Source organism: Copidosoma floridanum, unplaced genomic scaffold, assembly GCF_036245765.1.
Source record: "Copidosoma floridanum isolate Cflo_tuat_1 unplaced genomic scaffold, Cflo_Japanese_pri ptg000032l, whole genome shotgun sequence".
Taxonomy (NCBI): domain Eukaryota; kingdom Metazoa; phylum Arthropoda; class Insecta; order Hymenoptera; family Encyrtidae; genus Copidosoma; species Copidosoma floridanum.
In genome coordinates this window covers 7,876,403-7,904,206 of record NW_028321909.1, presented here as the reverse complement: position 1 = coordinate 7,904,206, position 27,804 = coordinate 7,876,403, and the positions used below count along the sequence as shown (strand labels likewise).

The following is a 27,804-nucleotide window of genomic DNA, read 5'->3' as shown; positions in this document are numbered from 1 at the left end:
ATTTTTTGTGAATTTTTTCATATGTTACTACAAAAACTCACTAGTAATCGAATTAGTGATTGCAACCAGTGCTTTCTGTGATATGTGCATGATAAAATTTTATTTATCAAAACTGATAATTTATAATTGAACTAACATGTTACAGATATAAATATGGGATGAAATTTAACTGATAGTTATAACTTTTGCTTTTTTTCATCTTAAATTATAAATTTCAGTAATTTCTTCCACTTATAGATAAAAACGATCGAACTCAAGTTTTGAACTAAAAAAATCAATGATTTTACGTCGATAAATTCAATTATTAACGATATGATGAAATAGTTCGGAATGAGCTATTTAAATTATTATGATCAACGGAAAACAAGGCTGGGACATTGAGGTTCAGATTTGCACTCTACGCAGACACTCCCACCTGCCGAAATAGCTCAGTTGGGAGAGCGTTAGACTGAAGATCTAAAGGTCCCCGGTTCAATCCCGGGTTTCGGCATTTAATTTTTGTTTGTTTTTACCAACTTTTTTAAACTGCCATAGTTGTAAGTAATTTTACAGCGTATTTGTAAGAAAAATTAGAGTACTGGATACAGATGCCGTGAGTTTATCGTGCTGCTGTACTTTTCATCCTCGAGCTTGTTTCATATATTTACATATATTTTCAATTTGATACGGTCAATCTAAAAAATTAATTTTATCGCTAATGAGCTAGAAAATTATAGTTACTGAAATTTTTTGATTACTTCAAATTGATTTTACAATTGTGTTATTACTATCTTGTAAAAAATCATTTGGTAAATACGTTTTTTTTGTATTTCATATTAAAATTATTATACTAGGCTCTGTGAAATTTTGCTACATCTTTATTGATGGTTTAGAGTATCGTGGTAGGTTTTTTGTGTATTCCTATATTTTTTTTTTTTTTTTAATAAAGTCCTACAAAAAATATTACAAGCAGTACTGAAATCGAGTTTATCCGCATATTTCTTGAGTATTTATGATTACTTGCCAATTTCGTTAAATAACAGTACTTACTCGAACGATTCCAGAAACCCGCGGGGACATTGTGATTCGCGTGGACTGTCGGGGAGTTGAGGAATTTCTACGACGCACCAGGTGACGATTACGTACGGTTGTTATACTTCATCCGTGCAGTTGTGGAGAAAACTTGCTTCTCTTTTTTGTTTTTTTTTGTTTTCAAGACTACATGAAATGTAAATTCGGCAACTTGACGATGAACGTCGGTGATGAGTTGAACTCGGGAACGGATTACTTACGACTCGAGCTGCGTCAGGTGCGTGTGCGAGGTGCCGCCGCTGCCCACTTGCCGGCGACTTCCTGAAAACTAGTGTTACTACGGAAATTGGCGGTCCAGACAATAGCTAATCCATCGTCTGTTCCACAAAATCTGTGCACTTTGGACTGTGAGTTTAATGCTTTTTCCTTTTTTACCGAATTTTGCAAAAATCACATCTATTTTCGTTTTTAGATGTTTTTTTTTTTTTTTTTTTTTTCCATCCCAGGACGGCCTAACAAGTTTCAGCAACAGTATATTACAAAAGCGTGACGTTTTGAGTGTTCCATAAAAACAAAAAGTAATTTACTTTTCACATCTTGACTCTTTTAAACTGCAATAAAACATACGTATCATCATGTCAACGCAACAACGCTAGATCACAAAACAAAAGAAAGCACAATACCCAAAAATGGCACCACAGTATGTTTTTTTAGTTAAAATGTCCATCATGTCATTTGGGCCATTTTTTTACGTTTTTTGGGCCATCCTTCAACAAAATACTCTATTTAAAACAATGTCACTCTTTGGACATTATTTTTTATGTTTAAAAAAAAAAAAGGCTATTTAAGTTAGTCTTGTGTCATATAATGAAATACAATATGATGTACGTTAAGTAAATGTACTAAATAAAAATAAAATAGTAAAAATGTAGGGTGAATGTCATGAATAAAATCGTGGCCTGTGGGAAATAAAGAGCAAAAAAAAAAATCTGAAAAAAATGGGAATAAAAATATCCAAAAGTATGGTCACGTTTGTACTTCCACAACATTCAGCAACTACCAGAGAGCAGAGAAAGAGTTCAATGACATGTACTATTCCTCGCTTGGGTAAACAACAACAATCTTAGATTGTAAACATCGAGGAGGTCGAGCACGCCGACCGGCGGAGTTTAAAGTGATTGATCTTGTGAACTGGTTGCGGTCTGTTTACTTCCACATGCGACTCCTCTCTTCGCCGCCCAAATGATCGGGAGCCTCGAGATTCCGCACAAGTATACGGATACAGGACAGAAGGGGGGCTTGGACCCATCCTGCCCCGCATTGCTTCTTGCGCGAATGAAAAGCTCCCTCCACCGTGCACGACCGGGGGATGATATCTCCATGTTAACCGCGATCGAAGCTGTGTGTACCAATGGATCCCTGCCTGTCGTGCCCCCGAAGGGGGGACCGTGTTGCCCCGGCCACAGATCTCATCGTATATATAGGCATCGACATCCCCGTCGTGGTCACTGAGTGCGAACCCGCGATGATGTTACGATGGCGCTCATCGCCGGGCATCCAGACGAAGGCGGCGGGCCCTCGCCGACGACGGATCGCGGCCACAAAATGTCACTCTCTCGGGAGAGCAGCTCTACGGGGAAAACCAGCCTGCAAAATACCCTTTCTTCGCTGCCGAGCCGGGTCCTCGCTTCGGGACACCGGTGATTACGTCACTGTCGTTGGGAAGCGTCGGACCATACCGACTTTGGCTCGGCAATCACGGCCCTTATATACTTACCGAAGGGTTTTCTGTGCGCTTGCGGGTTTCGATCGGTTAGCAATTTCTTTGCGGTTTGCCGTCGATCGGATAAGTCGATCGAGCTCTCGATGAGCGTTTTCGTCCGGTTATGATCACTGGAGAGCCTAACGAGGGTCTTGGGTTGCGGTTTTTTGCGATAAACATAGTGCAAACGCGGAATCGGTGGTGGTTTTTTACTGTGCGGCGTCAGGCGGCGGGTGACGGAACGAATTTGAGCCGCGGGAAAAATCAATGTACTTAGCTGCACAATTTTCCGGAAAATGGGGTGCTGAGGAGTAACTTTTTTTTTACAGTACACGGCTCGCGTTGTCGTAATGGGAAGTGGCCCATACCTCGGATTTTTTTTTTGCGTAACCGCGGTATGACTGTCGAATAGATCTTTACTAAAATTGTCGAGATTTTCGGTGAAAGTTGAATATTTATAAGAGCCCAGAAGAAGTACACCATATAGTTTTCTCGCGTTTATAGTCAATGATCTCGACGAGAGAGTTCATAGCGACTCAATGAAAAGTTGCCAAAGTGCCATTTTTTATTGTGACGGCATACAAATTTCGACTCATTAAAAAAATGTCAGTCCTGAATTGTTTTTTTGTCTCTGATGTTTGGTAAATGATTTTTTTTAACGAAAAGGTGAATAAAATCGATAAACACTGGTGCATCCATGTATTGTTTGTGCCTTAACTTGCTTTATTTACACGTAAATAATATATAATATATTATATCAATATCACTGGTTATCGCTGTATAATCATCGAAGATGTACACGTAGTAACAACTACAAATAATGTTCCCCTCTTCTAGCAACTATTCTCGTATGATATAAAACATGACAGCATCCAAGCTTATAATTTTTTTTTTTTTCCTTCTGCATTCACATTTTTCATGTTATCGTCGCCGATTACACAATCCTTCTCTCACGTGTTCCTCGCGACGAGCGAAACGTAAAAAAAAAGTTTTCCATACTTTTAGGACAAATCGTAAATTTGCTTATTACAATGTGAGCGCCAGCGCGCACCAGACGTGCGCTTTCGGTATTATCATTAATTTTTTTTTTTTTTTCAACTTCTTAGTTTATACAACAATGTTGGCAAATTTTTTTCCCTTCGGAATCACCCGGGCGCGGAAACGAAGATGAGTTGGAGTCGCTGGCGTACTTTTTTACTTTTGTGCTTTCAATACAATACTTTCATCACTCAATGAAACGTATAGTTTGTTTTCTCACATTTTTTGTAAAAAATTGAATTTTTATGTTTTACGTACAATACGTCGCTCAAACTCTTATTCGTTTTCACGGGGGTTTTCTCAAAAATCCTTATCAATTATCTACATATTTATTTTTCATTCTCGCTTCTTAATCTACTCCGATCATTCTTTCTCTCTCTTTCTTTCCACCCCTTCATCTTTGACTCTGTCAAGCCTCATTAATTACTTACTTATACATGTAATAGAATATTAATATATATATAATATATATATATGTATATGTATACGCCTCGAAAAACCCAATCTTCGGTAAAGTTGCAAAGTTGAGAAAAGTCGTTATTATATTTATACTAGATTTATTTTATACATATATACCTTTGCAAGCAAAACTGAGTTCGAGTGGCTAAGAACTTCGAATTTTCACCAATTGCTTTTACAATAAAATATTTTTCCTCAACATTTTACAAAAATTTTTTGCCATTTTTTTAGATAGGGTTCATGCAAATACATTGTGTACATTTCACGCTTGTTTGGATTAATAAAATTCATAGGTATGATGCACAATAATAGCTTGGCTACAAAATCATTAAATTTTGCATCGATGCTCAGTTTTGGCTTTATTTCGATAATTTAGACTAACTACTTGTTATTTATAATTGGTATTTTGTTTATTTTTATATATACCACGTAACTTTTTTCTTTCTTTCATTTTTTTTTTTTTTTTTTTTTTTAATTATCGTTATATAGTATTTCGAGTTTCGTGCTTTCCACTATAAACTCTCTTTGAAATGTTGTAATTTAAAAAGTTACAATCAGTCTTTCCGATTAACAGGACGATTAGTCAGTGCGATACGAATATTTTCAATCGTATCGGATTTACAAATTTTTTTGTATTTCGTTTTATTTTAATACATCTTTAAAAAAAAAGGTATTATTTTCTTTAAACGCCAAAACTGTATTAAATGCAAAAAATAAACAACATTTAAACTGACATGTTCAACGTGACGCTGAGCTTTTTTTACCATTCGTTGATTATCAATAAAAATACAAAAGTTAATAACTTTGTCATAAGCAAACGCACACAAAGACTCGTTTTACAAGAATCCAAGAAAATGACAAACAAAATTATTTTTCTTGAAAAAGTATTTCCGATTTTACAATTATATATTTATTGTAAACTGGCAAAGAATCCGTATGATTCTAAACGAATAGTTACTCAATAGAGAGTTTGAAATAAAATTATTTTTACAGCTTCGAAGGCGGCATTTTTCATTTATTTTGTTTGGACTTGATTCATTAAACAACTAAATAATATGTCTTATTTTATAAATGTACGAAGCGTCCCTTTTGTAAATTATAACGATTCTTCTAGTAGAGATTAAATAAATATTCGAACGGCAAGAGAGAGAGAACAAAAAATAACAAGTGATTAAGGGCGAGGTAATTGTTGTAATTCTGAATGAATCAAATAAGAGAATTTTCTTTGTTAAACATGAGATCATTTTGTAAAATCGATAATGCCACTATATATCTCATTCAACTTGACACTGTACATTTTTTTTTTTTTTTTTTTTTTTTTTCATAGAAATTTTTACACTTCCTACTCAATTGTACGATATATATAGGTTTTGGAAAATCAAAAATTTAGATTACAAAAAATTACTTTTTGTGTACCTCAAAAGTAGGGCGATTAAACAAATAAAAATACAATGTATTTAGTGTATGGATAAATTAAAAAAAAAAAAAAAAAAGCTTACAACATTCGCTCGGCGCGCATTGCACGTATATTTAGGAACAGGTACGTGTGTTTTCCTATAAGAACAGAAAGGAAATGAAAATAAAAAATAACTTTAACATATCATTCTGTCGTAGCACTGTTCAATTTCAAACTTTTTATACCAATATCTCAGTACCTAAGTTTCTTAATGAACTAAACAAAGAATTACACAGTTTTTCTGATGCTCATATGAAAAAAGAAAAAAAAACATCAAGAGAAGGGCAAAATTCTTATATTCTAAATTAACTTATGATTTAAAAAAATCAACTTGTATACACATACGTGTAATAATAATTATGGCATCCCGAATGTCTCTTGCAGAGGAGCACCAGATTGGAGCTTCAACACTCGATTGTAAAATCATTTGACAGGGGGGAGGGGCTGGTATGTAAAGAAATCAGCAACATTTCGTTCCACAACTCGCGTCGCTTTTGTCTTTTTCTATTTTCTTTTCTTTCTTTCTTTTATAAAAATAATAACTCGTAAACAGTCGGTTTTATTATACGTATTTCTTTGCCACAGGAAATATCCTTCCTCTTCCTTGACGCAGATTAAACTTTTTTTTTTTTTTTCGGCTACTCTACACTTTCCTATACTCTCGATCGATCATTTTATCATATTATTCATAGTATAAAAATTATACTAAACTTTACTAATAGAACATTGGTGTCGTCGTAATGGCGTGATTTTTCCGAGTTGGCTTGCAATCTCCGAACGTGGCTCGTTTGGGTAGTCCCGTTTTTTTGATCAAATCGAGAACCACCATCACACATTCCCTTTCGTTTGATATACATGATAGGCATCAGGACAAGACATATCGACGCACTGAGACTAGAAATCACGCGTGTACGTGTACGTGTGGGTGTGGGTGTGTGTGTGTGTGGAATCGTCCTCGCGCCTCGAGCGACTTACTTGCAGGTGATCATACTACAGTATCATTAGCTCGTTCATGATGTTCGACTTTGATATCTCAGTTGAAATGCGCATAATTCGGCGACAGCAATGCCCTTGTCTATGCAATGACCAACGGCTCGTCGTCGGAGAAGCCTCGAATAACCGGGTTGTCCTCGTCGTCTACTGAAAGAAAATCCGTGACAAATAAATAAATGAAAACAAAGCCCACCATCACCCCCTCGCCCAATCACTCGTGATGAACAGGTGCAAAACGTTGCCTTACCTAAGCCTGCGTCACACGTGCCAGGGAAAGTAGCTTGGCCTCTCCTCGTGTCGTAGTGACTGTTGGCGAACTGCGTAAAACTGTTGGACAATCTTCGGTGCCTGAAAACGAAGTAAGCAAAAGCAAAGCCCAGGGCCGCCACGAGCAGGAGAATGGATATGAAGAGAGACAGGAAGTTGCTCGTGCTGATGGGCGCCGCCCATTCCTTGCCTGTGTAAAAGAGTCAACGAAAATCGATAAGTTAATCGTGCATCATCATCATCATCGTAGTTATTTCGGATTATATAGCAGGAGAGGTGGGGCACCTTGTGTCTCCACGATACTGTAGACCTCGCTGAGGGGGCTCTTGAAGCCCTCGTCGGTGACGAGCCGCACGGTAAACGCGTACTTGATGTCCCTCTTGGCATCTTTATAGGTGAAGGGCGGCTGATTGGCCGGGAAAGTCATCGCCGTGGCCTCGTCTATGTGGTTCGCACCCTCGTTGACCAACACTTCATAATGGTACTTGCCCTCAATCGAGTCGATCTGTTGATGTTCATGCCAGTAGATCAGGAATTTGGTACCCTCACGCAACACCTTGATCTGATGGGGTGGGAAAATGGGCGGACCATTGAAGAAGACGACCGGACTGGACAGCGAGCCTTCGGTGTCTGTCGACACGCTTATATTGTACCTGCCGCCGGTCTTTACGTTGCGGAACACGTACTTGAGACTCGTTTCGTTCGTCGGAGGCAGATTGTACGCCGAGGTCTTGTTCTGAGTGAGCTCGGTCACGGTGATCTGGCAAAGGACGAGAGCGCTTTGGTTAAGATAACACAAAACTTGAAAGACCAAAATAGTGGAGGGAAATTCAAATGACCTTGTAGCCAATGGGTTCTTCGATTGTCTGGCAGCTGGCTTCCCAGAGGACGATTACAGACTCGCCCTTTTCGGAGGATCGGGTGACCTTGAGCCTCTTGGGCGGTGCTTTGGCGTTGAAGACCGTGGTTATCGTCACCGGTTGACTCAGTGGTCCGGCGCCGTACTCTCCGCGAACTCCAACTGCAAAGATGTACGACTCGCAGGCCTCGAGGTCGCGGATCGTCACTGTCTGATTCGTCGTCAAAAGCTTGGGTGCTGAAGTGAAAACAATCGTTGATAAATCATTTTTTGGATCATCAATATGGAAGGAAAGAAAAAAAAAAAAAAAAAACCTTTGTAAAGGTCCAGCATGTTGAGAGCATAATGTACGGCGTACTGCCACTTGATCTTTCTGTTGCCCTTGCGCCTGTCCCAGCTAAGCTTGACAGTCGTGCCGTGAGATTTGATGAGCGTTGGCTCTAATATCGTGACCGACGGCAACGGCTGGTCCTTGGTCATGCCAGTTATCGAGAGCGGCTTGCCGATGTAATTCTTCCTCCTTGCGCACACTTCGAAGGTGTACCTGGTACCAGGAGCCAACCCATCCACGGTGTACAGATTGGACGTCGTCGTTTGTGACTCGAGGTTCGGATAGGAGAGTGGACCCCGGGGCGTGATGACGTAACTCTCGGCGCTCTTGAGCTTCTTCCAGGAGAGGGTGACCGAGTGATTGGTTTTGTCGACGACCTTGAGGTCCTCGATGTTGTCGATGTTGGCCGAGCCGTCGAACGTTATAGTCGCCACGCTAGACGACACAGACTCGTGCTCCTTGTTCTTGGCTTTGACCCAGAAGGAGTAGTTTTTTCCAGCCTCGTATTCGATGTCGATGACGATGGACGTCTTTATCGGTGGATGAGGATAGTGCGACGTCGGTGGAATCGGAGGCGTCATGAATACCTCGTAGCTGGTTATCAGGCCGTTTGGAGTCATCGGCGCTTGCCACGTTATTTCGACGCGAGTTCCGTTTCTCTGGGTAGCTGTCACTTCCCACGGTGGACTTGGCACGCCTTCGCCCGTCATCACCGGGAGATATCTTTGCGTTTTTTTGTACAACATAATATATTTCATTACTCTGATAACTACTCATTAAACGAGGCAAATGAAATTGATAACAACAACAACAAAATTAACGTACCTAGCCGGAGGGAAAACAGTTGGTTGACCCTTGACCTTGACGTAGACGGTAAGATTGTATCGGGTGTGGGGGTGTAACTGAGTGAACTGATATTCAGTGTCCTCGATCCACTTGGAGGCGTTGGTCCACTTGGCCCCGGGCTCAGCGAGGGCAATCGAGGGCAAGAACTCGAAAGTGACATTGTTGGGTATTGGCATCCACCAAAAGAGAAAGAGGCTCGAAGCGTTGGTCGATCTCTCGTCAACGCCGATATTGAGTACCTACACGGAGAAAGCCTCGCTATAACGACAATCCGAATTTCGAAGAAATATGGTCGGGAGCAGTATAGATGATGGCCACACACCTGGTAGATACGAGTGTTGTTCTTCTCGCAGTTGATCTCGTCGAAATCGTCATAGCAGTCCTGCTTGCCGTTGCAGTAAGCCGACAGGGGGAGGCATCGCGTCGCGTCGCACGGGAAGTATCCGGTCGTGCAAGATGTGACTGGTGGAGGGCTTGGTTGGTGGTGGTCGCAGCCTCGCTCGTCGCTACCGTCCGGACACTCGACGATCCCGTTGCAAATGCTCGTAAGGGACACACACGAGCCGTCGACGAAGCACTTGAACTGATCTTCCTTGCACCTGTAAAGAATCGACAAGGTCATACCGTTTTAGGGGGGGATGCAAAAATTCACGCTCTGTACAACACAAAATACCAACCCATAGGACCCGTTGCAGTAAAGCTCGTCCTCCCCGGTGGCGCAGTCCTTGGATCCATCGCACATCCAGGAAGTGTCGATACAATCACCGTTGAAACACTGGAACTGAAAGTCTCGGCAGACGTGGGGTCGGTCGCGGTCGTCGGTCGGAGCAACGGTGGAAACGGCCTCGGGAAAACCGCAGCCGATCTCATCCGAGTCATCCCCGCAGTCGTCGACACTGTCGCACTTCCACCAGTAGGGCACGCACTTTTTGTTCTTGCAGACGAACATCCAGTCGTTGCAGGTGTTGGTGGGCGTGAGCGGGGGCGTCGGGACCGGGGACGTGCAGTTGGCCTCGTCCGAGCCGTTCTGGCAGTCACGATCGCCGTCGCAGACCCAGGCCTTGTAAATACAGTGATGGTTCTTCTCGTTGGCGTTGCAGTCGAACTTCCAGCTCTCGCACTTGAAGCTCGAACAGTCGTCTTCGTCGCTGCCGTCCTCGCAATCGGTCTCCCCGTCGCACTTCCACGTCTTGAGTATACAGTTACCGCCGGTCTTGCAAGCGATCTCGTCCGACTTGCAGGACGACACGGCTGAGGTGGGACAGGTCTTCTCGTCCGAACCATCGCGGCAATCGTCCTCGCCGTCGCACACCCACCGATGCGAAATACACCGACCATTGTCACACCTACGAAGGGGAAAAAAACGGGAGGGGGGAATAAATCTTCCGATCGTAATGACTCTTTGGCTTGAGCGCGGAATAACCACGAACCTGAACTGCGAGCCGGTGCAATTACTGTAGGTGCAATTGAGCTCGTCCTTTCCATCCTTGCAGTCGCGATCGAGATCGCACACCCAGTACTTGGGTATGCACTTCTCCTCGTCGCAGGCAAAGTAATTCGACTGGCACTTGAACTTGACGCAGTGGCTCTCGTCGGAGCCGTCGCCGCAGTCGTTGTCGTCGTCGCACCTCCACGACTCCGGTATGCAGACGCCACTGTCACAGGCGAACTGGTGGGAGGCGCAGCTGTTGGCGACACGGGGGCACGTTGAGTTGGCGTAGGGCTTGACACCACCGGGGCACATGCACTTGCCGTCCTGCATGACCATGCCGTCCGGGCAGAGACAGACGAAGCTGTTGTTGGGCGCACCCAGACAGATGTGGCTGCACTGCGTGTTGTTGGCGCACTTGTTCGTGCCGGATTGGACGCTGTGGGCGTAGACCTTGAGATCCATGAGGCCGGCCAGCTGGCCGACGATCGGTGTGATGCCGAGTCCGTGGTCCTTGTCAGCTTGGAAGATCATCGACTGCTTCCAGTCGTCCCAGTACATGTTGTCCTTGAACACCGCCACGGCGAACGGATGGGAGACGCGCTCGTCGCTTTGAATGACTTTTTTGAAGCCGTTGCCCTCGAAATCCGAGGAACCTATGTAATCCTGACGCGCGTCCACCCAGTAGATGCGCTCGGCTATGTAATCGATGGTGATACCTGAAAAACAATAACCCCAAAGATCAAACCCAATGAAGTTCACGCGGGCAACGTTGCAGAGGACGCGTATGCATCATCGTTTTTTCCTAACCGTTTGGCCATTCGACTCTGGTGAAGAAGAGCTGCTTGGCGTGGGTGCCGTCCAAATTGGCTCGGTTGACGGACGCGTTGCCGGGCGCCCAGTCGGTCCAAAACATGTAACCCATCATCGGATGCACAGCAATGCCTCGTGGCTTCTGCACGTTGTTGGAGCCGAGAATCGTCCTTCGCATCCTCCCCATGCTCGAGATGTCGGTCCTTATTATCTGAATCCTCATCCTAACCCCGTCAACGAAGTAGAGAACATTGGATACCCAATCGAGAGCCATGCCCTCGATCGAGCTCAGATCCGTCTCGACGAGTATCTCCGGCTGACTCTTGCCGTCCTTGAGACACTGGCGGCCGATCGTGTCGTTGACGATGTCGGCCCAGTACAGACAATTGTTTCTCACGTCGAACTCGATGGCGATCACGTTCTTGAGATCGTGAACCGGCAAGACGTCGATCTTCTGGTCCTTGAGGTCGATCCGCGATATGCGCTCGCGCTGCGCCACCAGCAGAAACTCCGGTAACTCCTTCACCGGGCACGGGATCTTGGAACAACAGCAACAATCATGATCGGCCGATCTCTCGAAAAAAAAGGAAAAACCCAAGACCAACATACCTCGTCAGGTTCAAAGACACGAGCCCGGCCGCCGACGCACTCGTCGTCGGGGATCTTGTGGTAGCCCTTGGTGCGGTTGTAAAACTTGCCCGGGGCGCAGGTATCCGGCACGGCCCACGGGTCGCTGCCCCCCGAGGTCTTGTTGCGAATGCACGAGTACGACGGATACTGCGTCTTCGTCTGGCGTATGAACCCAAAGTCGCACTGGTAATCTATGGCGTCGCACGGACAAATTTCCGTCTTCACCGGCCGATCGTAGTTCACCCCGGTGTAACAATTGGCGCGCGCCGCTCGCCGCTTGTAAATCTCCTTGCGACCCAGCACGCACGTCTTTGAAACGTCCTGCAATCAATCAACGAATGGACATGAAACCCCGTACAAGGAAAATCGTGGGGAAAAAAAAAACCATTTGAGCGGAACAATCCCTTACCGCCATGGTAGCGGGTGACCAGAACTTGTAGTCGTCTTCGACGCAGTCCCGCTCAAACACCTTCCTGAGATCGACCTTGATGATGAGCCACTGGTGTTGTCCACTGCCCGAGCCGAACATCGTGAAAACCGTGGTGTTCTCGCCGGGCTCGGTCATGAGCCCGTAGACTTTGAGCATCTTCTCGTTGAACTCGAGCGATGGCCAAGACTCGCCCTCGTCGGTCGAGTAGAGTATGTCCTTGGTCTCGCCCCGCGTCTTGAAGTACTTGACGGCGACGAGGACCCCGCCGTGGTCGCCCATGTTGAAGAAGTAGTAGTCTTGGAGCACTTGCTTCCACGTGAGGCCGGCGTCGCGGGAGACGAAGAGGGCCGGGTGGCCCTTGAGGCTCGAGCCGATGACGCCGGTGGCCATGATTATGCCGGGGGCCGATTTCGAGCTCATGATCGAGGCAGAGCGCGACACGGGGTACAGTTGGCTGAAGCGCTGGCTCAGGTGGAGCGAGCACGTGTCCGGGTTGCAGTGGTTGTAGAAGCCCTTGTGGTTGGACTCGGGGGCCTTTATCCGGCTCCAGGTGACCCCGTGGTCGTACGTCATGTAAGTTAACAGGTGCTCGGGACCGATCGAGTTCACCTTCGGGGTCCCCTGCACCTGCGAGGCAATGTAGATCCCGCGCAGGCCCTCCACCTTGTACAACTCGGTGAACACCTCGTCGGCGACGTCACTGGTTTGGGGAAAACACAAGTTGATTGTTGTTTTAATTAGCTGAATCCAACCTCAAGTAACAAACTCTACCTTCGATACCCTCAATATTCAGACATAATTAGGTATATACCCTTCTATTGTACTCAATTCGAGCATAATGTTTTTTTTACCAACTCCCGAAGGCACAACAATAAAAAAAAACAATGAAGCCACAATGGCGAGAGTTTCTCATTATGGACTTGATCCGACGTTATCCCGTTGTTAATAATGGTACTTTTGGTGGGTCGCAAACAACAAAGTAAAAAATACGACCGCGTTTTTATCAATTTGGGATTCAAATGTTCGAATAGCTCGTATATTATTTTCTTTCGATTCACCAATTTGACTCATTATCATCACAATGCACGCAGTCCCGAAGAAATCCGCCCTTGAAAAAACTCAAGCAGTTGTTGCTGATGTATTATTGATGTATTGTTACGACGTGCGGGGTATATATATAGGTGTACTCACTTGAGCCAGCTGTCCTTCCACGTGCTGTTGGGGAAGAACGTGAGTATGTTGTACAGCGAAAGGATAAACTTGACGCCCCTGGGGTCCACCGTCTCCGAGACGTAGAGGTTCACGAGGGTCGGGGTGTGCGAGACGGCCACGAAGATCCGGTCGAACGAGACGTCGGCCACGTGGTAGTCGCGACGCTCGAGGTACGAGTCAAACTCCGCGGCCACGAAACCCTGGTTTTTGTACGACACGTACAGCTCCAGGCTGGTTTGCGTCGCGTTGTTGATGGTCTTTGTCACCTGCCAAATTTCGTTTTTGTTTTAGTGCCTTTTTTTTTTTTTTTCCACTTTTTCCTACACTTGAGAATTTTCTGGTGTTAAATTATTTGCAGGACTGAGGCCTATTTTCTTTTCTCCGATACCTTTCACAACGTGATTGGAAACAATAATATTTTACTCGTAAGTACTGGACTTTGGAAGAAAAAAAAAAAAAAAAAAAAAAAATGGCTGACCTCATCCCCATTTTTACTCTCTTACACGGAGCAGCGCAACACTGAAGAAGAAAAAAAAGGCGCCTTACCTTTTTGGTGGCAAACATGTAGTCACCGCGTATCTGAAAGTCCTCGACGTTGCCGATGACCTCGGTGTAGTTGCGCTTGCTCCACCGCCACGGGTTAGAGCCGAGGTCGATGACGTTGTTTTGGCCCGACGGCTCGATCCTCTCGATTAAAAGTGACTTGGGTCGACTGTTCGTCCAGAAGAAGGCCTTTACGTACTCGTGGACGATGTTCCAGGTTTTGCCCCGGGTCATCGTCATGTACAGCTGTGCAGGCGCGGCGTACGTGTTCAAACAGTCTCGGTATTAATTTCCGCAATGTGAGGGTTTTGGACTATTTTTCTTTTAACGGTAAGCTATGGAATGGTAATGTAGATGTGCAAACTCGGGCGGGTAATATTTTTTTGCTCATCATTTTTTTCACAACCATGCGGTTTTTTTTTTTTTTTTGTTTTTTTTTGTTATTGCAACGCAGAATTTCTTTGTGCAACATGACAACATTATATTTTGATGAGAACAACATTTTGAAGTATCAAGTGTCAAAATATTTAAATGATTTCCAAAAAATGTAGAAATAAAACTTTGTTTGGAAATGTTTTTTGTGGAGTATATCATAATGGCCAGTAGGTGGTGACGAAAAAAAATTTATTCAAAAAAATAGTGCACTACGTTTTTGAAAAAAAAAAAAATATATATATACTGCGAAACACCCTTTGCCAAGTTATACACAAGAAAAAAAGAATACATATCTTCTTTTTTTTTTTTGTAACGATAAATTTTATTTCACAAACTGAAATACGACGTGTTCTCTCGATGTTGTTCTTTTTTTTTTCGTCTTAAATTTTGATAAAAATGAGGTGACACGAGAATCCGCTGTACAATTGGTTTCGCGTCTTCGGGCTTTTTTCCTTCTTCGTTTCCGCGTCATTGCAGCGGTGGTCCCGTAGATGTGCGTGTGCTTTTGATCACTGTAGGCCCCCTTTTTTTCATTCCCGCGAGATAAATCAATAATCTCACGAAAGCAAAATCAATTGACCTTTTGCTTTTGCGGTACAACGTTATCCCACCAACGAATGCAAGTTCCAAAAATAACGTCACAATTGTTGGTCAATGTCCCGCTCTCGCAACATCGTCACTGATTACTCGCGAAAGTAAAAAAAAAAATAAAAAAAAAATAAAAATAAAGCAACTGTGGACCACCGCTGCAGCAGTGACGCGCGTATGGAAAAGAAGGAGGGGACCGCGAAATCCAGTTCTTTCCTCACACGCGGCGCTCGATACATCGCGCGAGTCATAAAATAAAACTTACTTTCGGTGGTACACATTTTTAAAACACACCCTCGCGCAATGTATACCAGGCGGGCGATGAAATGAAAAAAAATTACGTTTTCACGTATGTGACATTGGCGTCGACCGTCATTCACCCGAGCTCGCTCAATAGGATAAACACCCCTCTCTTAGCAGATATGGTGCACAATTGTAAGTATGTGTATAATGCACGGAATGGCAGCAAAAAAAAAAACAATTTAAAGAAAAAAAAGGGGGGGGGGAACAAACGAGCCCATATCACTTTGCAGAGCGAGACGAAAATAAGTATATTATGCTGGGTTATGGATGGATATACACCACTGATACCTATACTGCAGTATACTGTCACAAATGTGTAATAATATCATCCATACGCGTGTGTAAATGTATGTGTATGCATTACCTTTCGCATGGAGTTGGTCTTGTCGAGGACGAGCAGCACGTAGGAGGACTCATCGTCGCTGCTCTTGTCGTAGAAGGCAATCTCGCTCGGGCTGAAGTCGAGCTTGATTCGCTTGATGTCGCGGCCGTGATTGTACGTAATGAATATCAACTTGTTCGCACTGTCGGCAAATACGCACTGCAAACACACACACACACACGTATATATCATAATGAATACGCGCAATACCTAATACGTGTACGAAAAAAAAAACAACAAATTTATATATATATCGGTGGGGCTATTGTCAAATGATGCATTGGGGGGGGGGGGATTATGTTATGTGTGTGACGTATAAAATGTGCCAACGTGTTACGGCGTATGGGGCCATTATTTTCGAGTACAACGGAAGGGGACGATAAATTGGACGATTGTCGTCGTTCCATGCGTGTGTGTGTTTTTTTGCTCTCTCCTATTGGATTTTTAAATCGTGTGTGTACATATATATATACCGACAACGATGATTGCTTGTCGGGGAGCATAGTACAATTACATCCTTCACATATACGTATGCGAAGTGGTATTTATTTAATTAATTTTTTTTACAATGTCGCATATAGACGGGGATTTCGGATCGGAAAATCGTCAAACCGGGTCGGCGAGCGTGGATTACATGTATTACACACACACAAATGCAGGAAGGCCATATAGACACTGGCTGTCATCGACTCTCGTGAATGACATTAACCAACGTGTTTTTCTTACAACGCACACGTGTTAGATTTTATCGAAACGAACCATTTCTTTTTTTTTTTTTTCCGAGGCCCTCGAATTGTGTTCTGAATTTTGTTTTTTTTAGTTTTTCCTTCAACATACCATCCGCTCGAGACTCGATTGGCGTAGCGCGTGTCTATGTATAATACGCGTAACGGTACACATCAGCGATACCGGGAGCTCAGCTATCGAGCCAATCAAGATCTCGTGTGTACGTGTATCAACATCGTACAGGTGTGCCATTACAGTGTACACATATATAATATGTACAGGTGCACCGCGAGCCCGATATATACCATTAATGGCGACGGTATACTACATGACAAGAGCCGGTTGCTCCGGGCTCTCATGTACTCGTGGAGCGGTCTTGGGAAATCCGAGGGGAAAAAGAAGAAACGCGCTTTCGATGATGATGGTAACGAAGCTTCGGATGTATATAGCCGCGCGGCGAAACTTTTCTCGTTAGCGAGGGCCTTTGGGATGTCTCCGCGATCTCGGATGCCGGGAGGGGGAACAGAAAAATTCTTGAAAAGTTGCGCGGACGAGTGTTTTTTTTTTTTCTTACCATTTCGAAAATACGAAAGAAAACAATTGCGATTTGGCTACGAATGAAAAAGAAAGAAAACTCGACGAAACCCTATTAAAAAAAAAAAAAAAAAACAAATCTGTTGAAATTTAACGGAAGCCGTACTCTAACTTGACTGTGTCAATTTTTTTGGTTTCATACAATTCGTCGCAAAAAGTCTCAATATGTCTGTCATAATTTTAATTTGTGGCTTTTCGACACACATTTTTTCTGTGTTTAAAATTTTACTGGTCAATTGAGCGAGTAAGAAAAACCAATTCGATTGTTTTACAAATTCTCTCGTTAAAATTGTTGGGATGGATTCTGTAAAAGTATATAATTTTTATCAATACACTTGGATTAACAGTGTAAAGGATCTGTCCCATCCATTATCCGTACTTGATATTTTCTAACATTAAAATAATTAATCTTCATTAATTATTTAAATAACAAACATTAAAACCACCATTAAATAAAGTCAATTTTAATAAATTATTTTTGTTGGAAATATTTGATAATGAACTATCACGTGTGACGTGTATAACCAGGATTTTTGTCCCCTCGGAAACTCGAACAAAAGGAAGAAAAAATCATAAAAAAAGTCACCTTGCAATAACTTAAAATAGTTAATTAATAAACATTTTTCGTGTTTTTATGAATTTTTATACCCAATTATTTGATTATTCAACCTTTATTTTTGTTTAAAAAAAATGAAATTTTCAACACTGAGGCTTTTTTTTAAGGAAAAATGATGGACACCCTATTCAATGCAATAAAAAATGATGAAATGAAATAACTACACTCGTACGAGCTAATCAAAGATGCCCCCTTCCCAAGGGTAACGTGATGTTAAAAATATTTGGTATAAGCCTTTTAAAAGCCAAAATTGTAATTATATGGAAAATATACCATTTTCTATTATAAAAGGGATAACCTATACTTGGACTTAAAAAAAAAGCTTCCGAATGAAACTGTACTGGTTGCATTAAAGAAAATTGTAAAAAAAATACGTTATCTGTTCGAGTATATTCGGGACGAATTAGGCCTTCCAAAGAAAACAATAGCGATGCATGGGGTACACGATGTATAGGTATACTCACGAAATTGTTGTGGGTCGGATGATTGTAGAACTTGTCGAGGGTCGCGTAGGCCGCGTTCGGCTCGTCCGAGACCCTGAAGCTCTCGGTCTTGTTCTCGAAGGTGTCGCCGTAGTCGTAGCTTATGTACACGGCGCTCGGGTTGATCACAGCCGGCGGCTGGACCGCGTACGCCCGGGGCAGGGGGTTGCTGTCCCGCGCCAAGCAAATGATCACGTCCGAGCCCTCGCCCACCCAGTGGACCATCAGCTGCTGGTGCGAGTCGTTCAGTGCGTTCACCTGAAACCAAGCCCCGAAAGTGCCATCATCAGTTCGGCTCGTTATTCGCATCGATAGGATCAATCTTTTCAATCTTAATCATAGACACAATTTTTCATAAAACTAACCAATACGCATGACACGTCGAATCAACATTTTATAATATTTATGTCGCACTTGCATAAACGTGCACAGACACAGTCGTTGAAATACTCCAGGGGCGTTTCATAAACTGTTTGGGATTGTCACAGCGATGCATTGAAATATCATATTGACGAAAAGTGTTATTAAACATTCGCGTCGTGTTTCGAATACGTTCGGGGGTATAATTATTGCTGTAACGTTTGAAAAAGCATTTGCGGTGAATTGTTTTTTTTTTTTCGCTTTTGAATGAACATCAATCGTTGCAATTTCAAAGTCATTCTATTTGCTTCCACAGGGTATCGTGGTACATATTTTTTAAAAATTGGTTTGAAATTTAATGGGTTCGCGAAACATTTTCCGTTACACGGTTCGCAATGTATGGATGTATGTTAAAATGTAATTTTTCCTCGCGTGAGCTTCCAAAACCAAAGCAAAAAAAAGAGTCTAGAGCAGATATAATAATAATAATAATAATAATAATAATAATAATAATAATAATAATAATAATAATAATAATAACTTCAATCGAGTGCACGCTCGTGGGCAATGTAACATCTTTTACCAGTCCAAACTAGTCAAGAGATCAAAAAACAACATTGGTATCACGGTGTTGCGTTACGTGGTGCAAAGTGCAAAAGGAAGTAGTCACGTGTCGGTGTACGTGTATACATGACGTATATACCGAGGTATATACCATCATCTCACCAATAACTTGATAAAACAGTACACCGGATACGGCTGATTAATCCAATAGAAACGAAAGTAGACTTTAGTTAAACATAATGACTAAAGAATAGTGGCAAATAAATGGAAACGTCGATGTGTATATGAAATAATTTCTTTTGTTTTTTTTTTGTTTTTTTTTTTCAATCAATGCCATATATATGCTGTCAGAATTGGCTATTTTATTTTTAAACCTCTTGTACAACTGTGTAACGTAATACATTTTGAAAAATTAAATTTTCTTGTTTTTTCCTGTAACTTTTTCAGCGAAATCGGCCAGCAGTGGAAAAATCATACGCGAAATAAATAAATCCTAATTAATTTGGACCAACAGACGTTTTCATCTCCTTTGAGTCTTTATTGACAGCAAAAAAGAGATAAAAATGCACACATAAAATTGCTCTGTGTCAAAAAGAAAAAAAAAAAAAAAAAGAAAAAAACTCTACATTTCAGAGCTGCACGAAATGACTCCACAGAATCGCTGCAGAAAATTAATAATGTGAAATCACAAAAATACCCCAGATCACTTTTCGCAAAGCCAAGGAGCAAGTTTCGATGAACGCTAATTATTGGTCGTCTCTGCACCGAACTTCAATTAAGATAATGGCCCCCGCGAGTGTACACGATCGCAGAGTTGAGCACTGGTATATACGGCAAAGTGAAACGGAATCAATTAAAAAAAAAAGAAAAAGTACCCCTCCCCCGCCCCTGCCGTTGATTAATAATTCCCTCGATGAAAATACATGGGCCATTATCGGGAACAACCATATTGCCCCCGTATTCTCATTATCCACCCTTTTGTCGTCGTCTGTTTTTTAAAATTTATTTTCGTAGCTGCAAGAGATATCTCGAGTTATCATCCTCGAGAGCCCAATAATAGCTCGTCTCTGGTGTTTGTTGAACAATCGCCCTCTTTGCTCGCACTCTATCGCCGATGAATAAACAAGTCTTTCCATAAAAACATCGTCGTCCAAGCCAGAGGTATTGCTTTGCAAGCAAACCACGCGGGGCTACATTATTATTGTATGTGTATGAAAAAATACATTTCGCAATTTGCTTTATTTTTTTTGTACTCTCCAATTATTCCGGGAAAACGTGATTTCGTGAAAACCAGACGTGCAGTTACGCAAAAATCGCTCCGAGCGAAAAAAAAAAAAAAAAAAAATTCCACTCGCTCCCAAGCGCGCGTTTCGTAGAAAAGCCGGCTCTGGTATAATTTCATCTCCGCGGACAAGTAGATGCAGAGAGACAGATTACGCTCTCTCTTTCTCTTCAGATTGACGCTGGCGATGATAAAGAAATGAAAAGAAAAAAAGTAAATCCCGAGACCTCGCCCCGCAACTCGATGGAAGTTGCGTGACGATGAAAAATCAAAAGAGAACCAAAAATCTCGCCTATACTCGGTTGGAGTAGCATTATCGCTGCGCCTGCCGTCCTGACATCACGTATATATACACATATACGGGTGTAGGAAGCCCAAGCGTGATTCATCGGCGTAATAGGCCGTATGTATACATATACATATAATATACAACAATTTACGCGACAATGGGTTGGGAGAAAATGAGTGGCGAGTGATGGAAGCTGCTGCGAGAGAGATTGGATGTAAGTACGCGCGTCATTGTCGTGGTGCGACGCTGGTGTTGGCTCCCGTGGGACGACATGGAATGCAGTGTGCAGTATACGATAGAATATAATAGAGGCCCGGATCGGTCTCTCGACGATGCATTTTGGGGGAAAGCTGTGCACAAGGCAACAGACGCGATTCACGTTGTACATGTATACAGTTTGAGCTATTTTGATCCTAACTATACGTATCAATGTAACATTTCGCCCTGTAAATGCACGGATGAATCGTGAGTTCACGAGTTTGGCGGATACTGATGTTGTACGCAAAATAATGAAGGTGAAGTGGGAATTTCGTTATGATGATTTTTGAATTGAATTTCAAATGATTAATTATCTTTGGGGGTGGGATTAATCGGGTGGTTAGGTTTTTATTTTTTCCCCCCCTTTATCGGTACATAAGATGTATTACTGTTGTACGGAGAAAAAAATCCGCGAGAGTAATACACTCGTGCAGCTAACTGTATGTTTATGTAACAATGGACTTTTCACAACCGATCTCCGACATCTTGCTTTTGTTTCTTTTTTTAAAAATATTTTTGTCTCCAAAAAAATTGTTTTCCGCTTCCTTTTCTTATCTCTCCGCATAAATCTGGGCATATTTTATAATTATACTAACAGACATGCTCGGTTCGTGACCACCTGACCCATTCTGAACCTGAGATCTCAGTTTTTTACCGATCAAATGTGTATACTTGCATGACAACTCCCATGGACCATTCTTCCGCGTGAAAACAAGCGGGATTCGTAAATGCGTAATAAATTACTGAGACTACATTATCAATTGATTATAATGTTATTGTTTTCATGACTTTACGTTATTGTTTTTTGGGACGAAGTTCCACGAGATACGACGGGTGTGTGTGAGCTGCGCTTTTATCGTTGCGGTCGAAGCTCCTATGTACCTTCGCTGTAAATTTAATTTTGTTGCTCGAATTTATACAATTTATGAAATAAATAAGAAAAAAACAACAACAATTTGCTACGTTTTTTCACATGGAAGTGATGAAATGGTTGACTATACCTGCACACTTTAACTGTGTACCTCTTTGTACCGGAGTTTTAATCATACACGTGTCAACCGGGCAAAACGACCACGCCAAAATCAAAACACGGACTCCCAATGGCATCCGCGGGATGATCAAGAGGGCAAAAAAAAAACAAAACAACGAAAAAGAAGAAAGAAGGTGCGTCTGAAAAATCACGGAGGAGAGACAAAGCCAGCGGGGGAGGGTCCCTCACCGGTGCGAGTCTCTTTGATGCGTCCCGTATGTACGCGTCGTCGAGGCTCTTTTTTTTTTTTTTTTTCTGTACCACACGCATCCAATAATAATTTTCCCTCCGTCAAAGGGTTCTCTCTCTCCCACTCATCGCGTGCAGGCTACTTGTGCGACCCTCGACTAATCCGTGCTGATGGTTAATGGTATCGGAGAAATATGAGCCATTGGTCCTTAAAATGTGTACATACGGGGGTGCGAAAAGAGAAGGCACATGGACACTGGCGCGGAAGCATAGTGTATATACGTTTACGAGATGTTGGGTAGGTGTCCGGATTCATGGGCGTTACCCTTGATGTTGCTGTCTTGACGGGTATACCTATACGTGTGTCTATATAAACCTCTCCGGTGGTGATTTGGCGTTTGACGGATATTAAAAGAAAATTGCGTCGGAGTTTTCGAGTTTGCGTGTTGAGGTGCTTTCTAGAGGGTCGATACGTTTTTTTTTTGTTTTTTTTTTTTTTTGTTTTTTTTTTTTTTTAATTGCTTCGGAACAAGTGCGTAAGGTGAAGGGCCCAGTTATGACATCAACGTTTTTATCAACTTTTTTCTCTTTGCTATACTTGATAAAAAAAATTTAGTTGTTAGTTATTATACTTAAAATAAAATTGTTTGTGATGTATACCTTGCTTTAATATGATGTATCGTAGGATAATTTTTTTGTGTATATTCATGTAGACAATAATTTTAATGTTAAATACGACTGACATTTATCATTTAACTACCGAGCCATTTTATAACGAGGTTTCTCTGTTATAAAATATAACATATGATTTAAATGTGATTGTAGCATTTCATCGACTCGGACATCAACTGTTTGAGATTATGTTGCCAATTGGTAAGTATCGTGACGAAATAATTGACGAAAAGCCATTTTTCACTTTGTGAAAATATATAATCAATAGTAACAATTATTTTAACTGTGCTAAAAAAATAGTGTTTAAAATAATGCAAAATAATTTTTTTTTTTTTTTAATAAAAAGTACTATGACTTCTTGATTTTTTTTTCGAATTTCAATTTTTTGTGTAGGTATATTGATAAAAAGTAGAAGAAAAATTTAATTCAATTAATTAAAACACGGTGTCATGCATTTTATACCTTAACACGATGCTTTGCCTATGACCAATGCACCAGCAGTACACCAGTGTATCGATTGGTTGAAAAAAAAAAAGGGTTTCACAAAATCTATAAAAAAATTAGCTCTCCACTTCCTATTTCTATTACGTGGCAAAAGTCTTACTTTCATCAGAGGAAGGTTTAAGGAATCGCATCTGCCATTAAGGAAGAAAATACGGTGTATCTAACACTCGGCTATACGGCTAGAGTAGCCCATTTTTCCACACGGAAGGAGACGATTGTCGTACGAACAAACCCATCTCCAGAGTGCAAAGACAATGTATACACGCAACTGAAAAATAAAAATCGAATTCTTGGTCGCAATAAAACAGTATCGAGTAACAAAAGCAAAAGTCCTCCGGCGTAAGTATACGCGCCAAAGTTTCCATGCACGAGTCGTTCAGCAACCAGTGGTGAAAAGGCACCGACTCGCAAGGCATATATAGAGTTACCACCGGGACGCATGTACACGTATTATACTATACGAAGCACTGCAACCGACTATATAGCCAACACCGCGGATGATGCACTAACGACGACGGCCAAGTAAAGAGAGCGGAGCGGAAAACGGGTCCGACGTCTCCGGCAAATAAAAGAGCTACCTCGCGGGAATTTTTCCCGACATCGTGGAGCGAAGGGAGAAAAAAAAAAGCAGGACTGCCTCGGCCGATTGTAAAAGGGGGGAGGGGAAGAAAAAATTGCGCTCTCCGCAAAAACCCACACAAAAGAAACAAACGTCTATATATATGCCAGTCGCACAATAGTCCATCGGTTCTTGAAAACCACCTTCGTTCGTTCGTTCACCTTCTCTATGTGATGTGTACTTATAAATATAGATGTATATGTATCTACGCTTTTGTCTGTTGTGTGTGTTACGTTCGCTCGACATGTGGTATATATCGAGGTATAATTCTGCAGCGTGTAAAGACGAAGTCTACATCTCCATATCGGACCACGTTGGTATACATATGCCATACACGTCCGCCTGCGTTTCACTCGTCGATCATCGATCCCCCTGCCTACGGATATTTCTGCGCGTACATAATATAATATGTATTATGTACGAGTGCACGCAAGCATATAGTATACAGGCATCCCTATCGAGTACCATTTTTCTATATATAGACGTACACAATATTTGATTGTGCATGCAGATGGAGGAGTTTCATTTCTTCATAGATTTTGGACGTGGGTCTCTGCGATTTTTTTTTTCACAATCGTGTGGTTACCTCTTTTCTTTTTGGCTATTTTACTCGGAAGAGAAATTCTAGTCCATACGGACTATCACCTACTTTTGTCGACCTAAACCAATCAGCGCAATACACCTGTAATCCCTACCATACTGTATTTGACAGTGCCCAAACAAGTCTGCCATGCAGGGTGATCGTAGTGCCCAAAGGTCCTCGCACAGCAAACCTCGACTGCAGTCCTCAACCGTACACGTAAAAAAACAATTTCATATTTTATATTCATCGATATAATTGCCAAATCAAAAGTACAATCATGGACACGTGCAAATAAAAAATTTCACGCGTTTATTGGACAAATGTATAAATATCACGTATTTCGGTACGTGCAGGTGATGTAATTATACTCAGGTTGATAAATTTATAACTGGATAATATTTTTTTCATCCATGGATCCGCTGTACCTTCGTTCCACTTCTAGTCTTGGCTCCATGAAGTCGAATCCTTGTGAGGCGTGTCGTGATACCTTTTATCTGGATTTTACGATACCACATGATAGTATAATATTACATACTACTTTCTACACGGTAAGACTCCAGATGAACTGGATAATACATTTCATCTAGCAAGGACCTTGCGTTCATTTTTACGTACAGCATGAGGACCGGATCTGTTTTTATAACTTTCTGTTCGGGTGGGTTGAAAAATATCAATTTTTCTGTGCCCCAGTAAGCACAGCACCAAACCAGAGCAGTGCCAAAATTGAGCTCCTCGTTGAATGAAAAATCAGCTCTGACGCTCTTCCAAACAATTTCATTTAAAAAATTCAAACAACTTTATCACAAAGTAAAAACCAAAGTATCACGCCAAACTTGATTTATTTTGAAGAACAATTGATTCGGCTCCATTATTGCGGTACACGGAACGAACAAAATGTTTACCGTAAATTAAAAAAAAATTATCATACCTCCGCCCAAGGGATTCTCGAAGATTTTGATCAGTAAAACAAAAAAAAAAACAAAAAAATACATGAGAGAACCTATATGATAATACCAACGAACTAAAGTTTATAAGTCTTCATTTTTATTTTCGATTATTCGTGCTGACCAGACGAAGGTTCGCGTGAGCTCTACACCTTATGAAACTTATGTTTTGTCTCATAAAGACGTAATATGGTGGTTGCATCTTTGTCGTAATTACCAGAAATCACGCTTAAAAACTGATTTTCAATTTGACAACCCATCGCTATTTGCGTGCTCTCGCAGTGAAAGAAGAAAGAAGGAAGGAAGGAAGGAAGGAAGGAAAAAAAACCTCCAACGGCGCATCAGAATTCAAACGGAGAGAAAAGAGGTAATTTAAAATGGCCCTCCGAAAGAGAGTTGATTCAATAATTTCCAAAAGGAGGAGGGAGAGTACGGCGTATGTATGTATGCGTAATCCCCGACTTCCTCCCTTCGTGCTCGTTCCTCTCTTCGTTCCATTAAAAGTACATCGCGCTCATAGACCTCTTTCATTCAAACGAGCCTTCGAGCAGAAGCATCAAATGAATAACGATTGCCCCGCGATGATGAAAGAGTCCGTCTGAGTCTATATATATGTTTGCTGCCAACGATCCTTACGAATAATTATGCTCTCCGGGCGGTATAACGTATACAAGGCTCTCGAAGATTCAAGTGCGGGGCGTTTCAATAGGCAACTCTATATACCCATTACGTTGATTCGGAGTTTAAAGATGGCATACTCACGTATGTGCATACCTGTACGCACAAGCTTTGGCATATTATACGAGTATAACGAGCTTGCAAGTAGCACTTTCACAAGATTATAAACCCACACTTGGTAGTATATCGGTAATTAAGTAGAGAAATAGACGGCTAAGATTTGAATACAAGATTCAGTTGATTTAGACTTGAGTTGAAAAAGTATCTAATTTGGATTTGGGCTAAAAAAATGGATCCTTCGAATTTAGAGTTGAAAAAATGGCTAATCCAAATTCGGGTTGAAGAAAAGGTTCATTTATAGTTGAATTAAATAAGCAGTAAATGCATATTTAGACGGAAGATACAGCCGATTGGGTTGTGGTTTGAAGTTTATTTAGGTTTGAGTTAAAGCAATAGATTCATCATCTACATTAATTTGGTAAAGGAACTTATTCAGATTTTGATCGGAGAATTAGATTTGAGTAACAAATTAGCCAATTTACATTTAAAGAATACATCTTATAAAGAAATAAAAAGCTAATTTATATATGGGAAAACAAAAATCAATAGCTGATTTAGATGAGTCAAAGACGCAACTCATACGAATTTGAGTTGAAGAGACAGTTGATTTAGATTAAGATAAAAAGAAGCAGTTTTTTTATTTGAGTTTAAGAAACAGCTTATTTGAATTCAGGCGGAAGAAACGGTTGATTCAGATGTGGTTTGAAAAAGAGAGCAGCTTATTGAAATTTGGTTTAAAGAAACAGATAGTCTACATTGAGTAAGGGAAATAATTAATTCAAGTTTGGATTAGAGAATTAGATTTGAGTAAAAAAACTAGCCAATTTATATTTATGCTAAAGATATAAATAAATGATACTGATTTTGGTTAAAAAAGGCTAATCCAGATTTGGGTTGAAAAAATATCTCGTTGAGTTTTAAATTGTATAAACTATATTCAGATTAAGGTTAAAAAAAATTGATTTAGATTTTGGTAAAAAAGGAACTAATTGACATTTGAAAAAAAGAAATAACTGATTTAGATTAAGGTTAAAGAAGCAGCTGATTCAAATTTTGGTTTAAAACGCAGTGAAAATTGAAGACAATTGAGAAACAGTATCTTCAGATGTGGGTTGGGAAAAAAAAGCTGACTAGTATTTAAAAATGTGGAAAATTTTTCCGAAGAAATACTCAATTTAGATTCGGGCTGACGCACAACTAATAAGACGATCAACCCAAGTTATGAGCCATTCTGTCGCGACGTCAATGTCCATGTACGTATCTAGCCAGCGTCTGTCAATTAATCACTTAATGGACAAAAGGGGTCCTTTTGCGCTGTTGCGATAAACAACCCGAGCGCGCGTGTCTGCACGCAACGTTTTCGGAGATAATTTTGCGAAATTATTCACGCGCTCTTCCCTCCCGGCACAACTGCCGCATTGTAACGAGCGTTTCTGCGAACGCGGAGCCTGCAATTTATATCGGAAATAAGAGGATTCGTACCCTCTTTCTCTGCCGGGGCTATTTATTTCGGGGCAGTTCATATGGTGTGCCGTTTATATACGTCGATACATACTCTTCGTACTAT

General features: G+C 41.6%; 1 protein-coding gene and 1 non-coding gene across 4 annotated transcripts in view; one reads left to right on the top strand and one right to left on the bottom strand.

Annotated features, from left to right (window-relative positions):
• Window positions 1-417: 417 nt before the first annotated feature.
• TRNAF-GAA (transfer RNA phenylalanine (anticodon GAA)) lies at window positions 418-490 on the top strand. The gene has a single exon. It is a non-coding gene; the product is annotated as a tRNA-Phe (tRNA).
• Window positions 491-4,720: 4,230 nt separating this feature from the next.
• LOC106642090 (sortilin-related receptor) overlaps window positions 4,721-27,804 on the bottom strand; it is a 55,437-nt gene continuing 32,353 nt past the window's right edge. Inside the window, exons 2-17 of one of the 3 annotated variants that reach the window (XM_014356733.2) lie at window positions 18,188-18,463; window positions 15,770-15,946; window positions 14,083-14,325; window positions 13,516-13,802; window positions 12,304-13,024; window positions 11,874-12,215; window positions 11,262-11,802; window positions 10,453-11,170; window positions 9,700-10,368; window positions 9,345-9,621; window positions 9,002-9,261; window positions 8,160-8,899; window positions 7,826-8,082; window positions 7,272-7,746; window positions 6,967-7,176; window positions 4,721-6,866 (exon numbers count right to left, since the gene is read on the bottom strand). In XM_014356733.2, coding sequence (XP_014212219.2) covers window positions 6,802-6,866; window positions 6,967-7,176; window positions 7,272-7,746; window positions 7,826-8,082; window positions 8,160-8,899; window positions 9,002-9,261; window positions 9,345-9,621; window positions 9,700-10,368; window positions 10,453-11,170; window positions 11,262-11,802; window positions 11,874-12,215; window positions 12,304-13,024; window positions 13,516-13,802; window positions 14,083-14,325; window positions 15,770-15,946; window positions 18,188-18,463 — 6,258 coding nt within the window. In that variant the 3' untranslated portion in view covers window positions 4,721-6,801. The remainder of the gene's footprint in view (window positions 6,867-6,966; window positions 7,177-7,271; window positions 7,747-7,825; window positions 8,083-8,159; window positions 8,900-9,001; window positions 9,262-9,344; window positions 9,622-9,699; window positions 10,369-10,452; window positions 11,171-11,261; window positions 11,803-11,873; window positions 12,216-12,303; window positions 13,025-13,515; window positions 13,803-14,082; window positions 14,326-15,769; window positions 15,947-18,187; window positions 18,464-27,804) is intronic. The other 2 variants (XM_023390304.2, XM_023390305.2) reach the window with 2 other exon arrangements.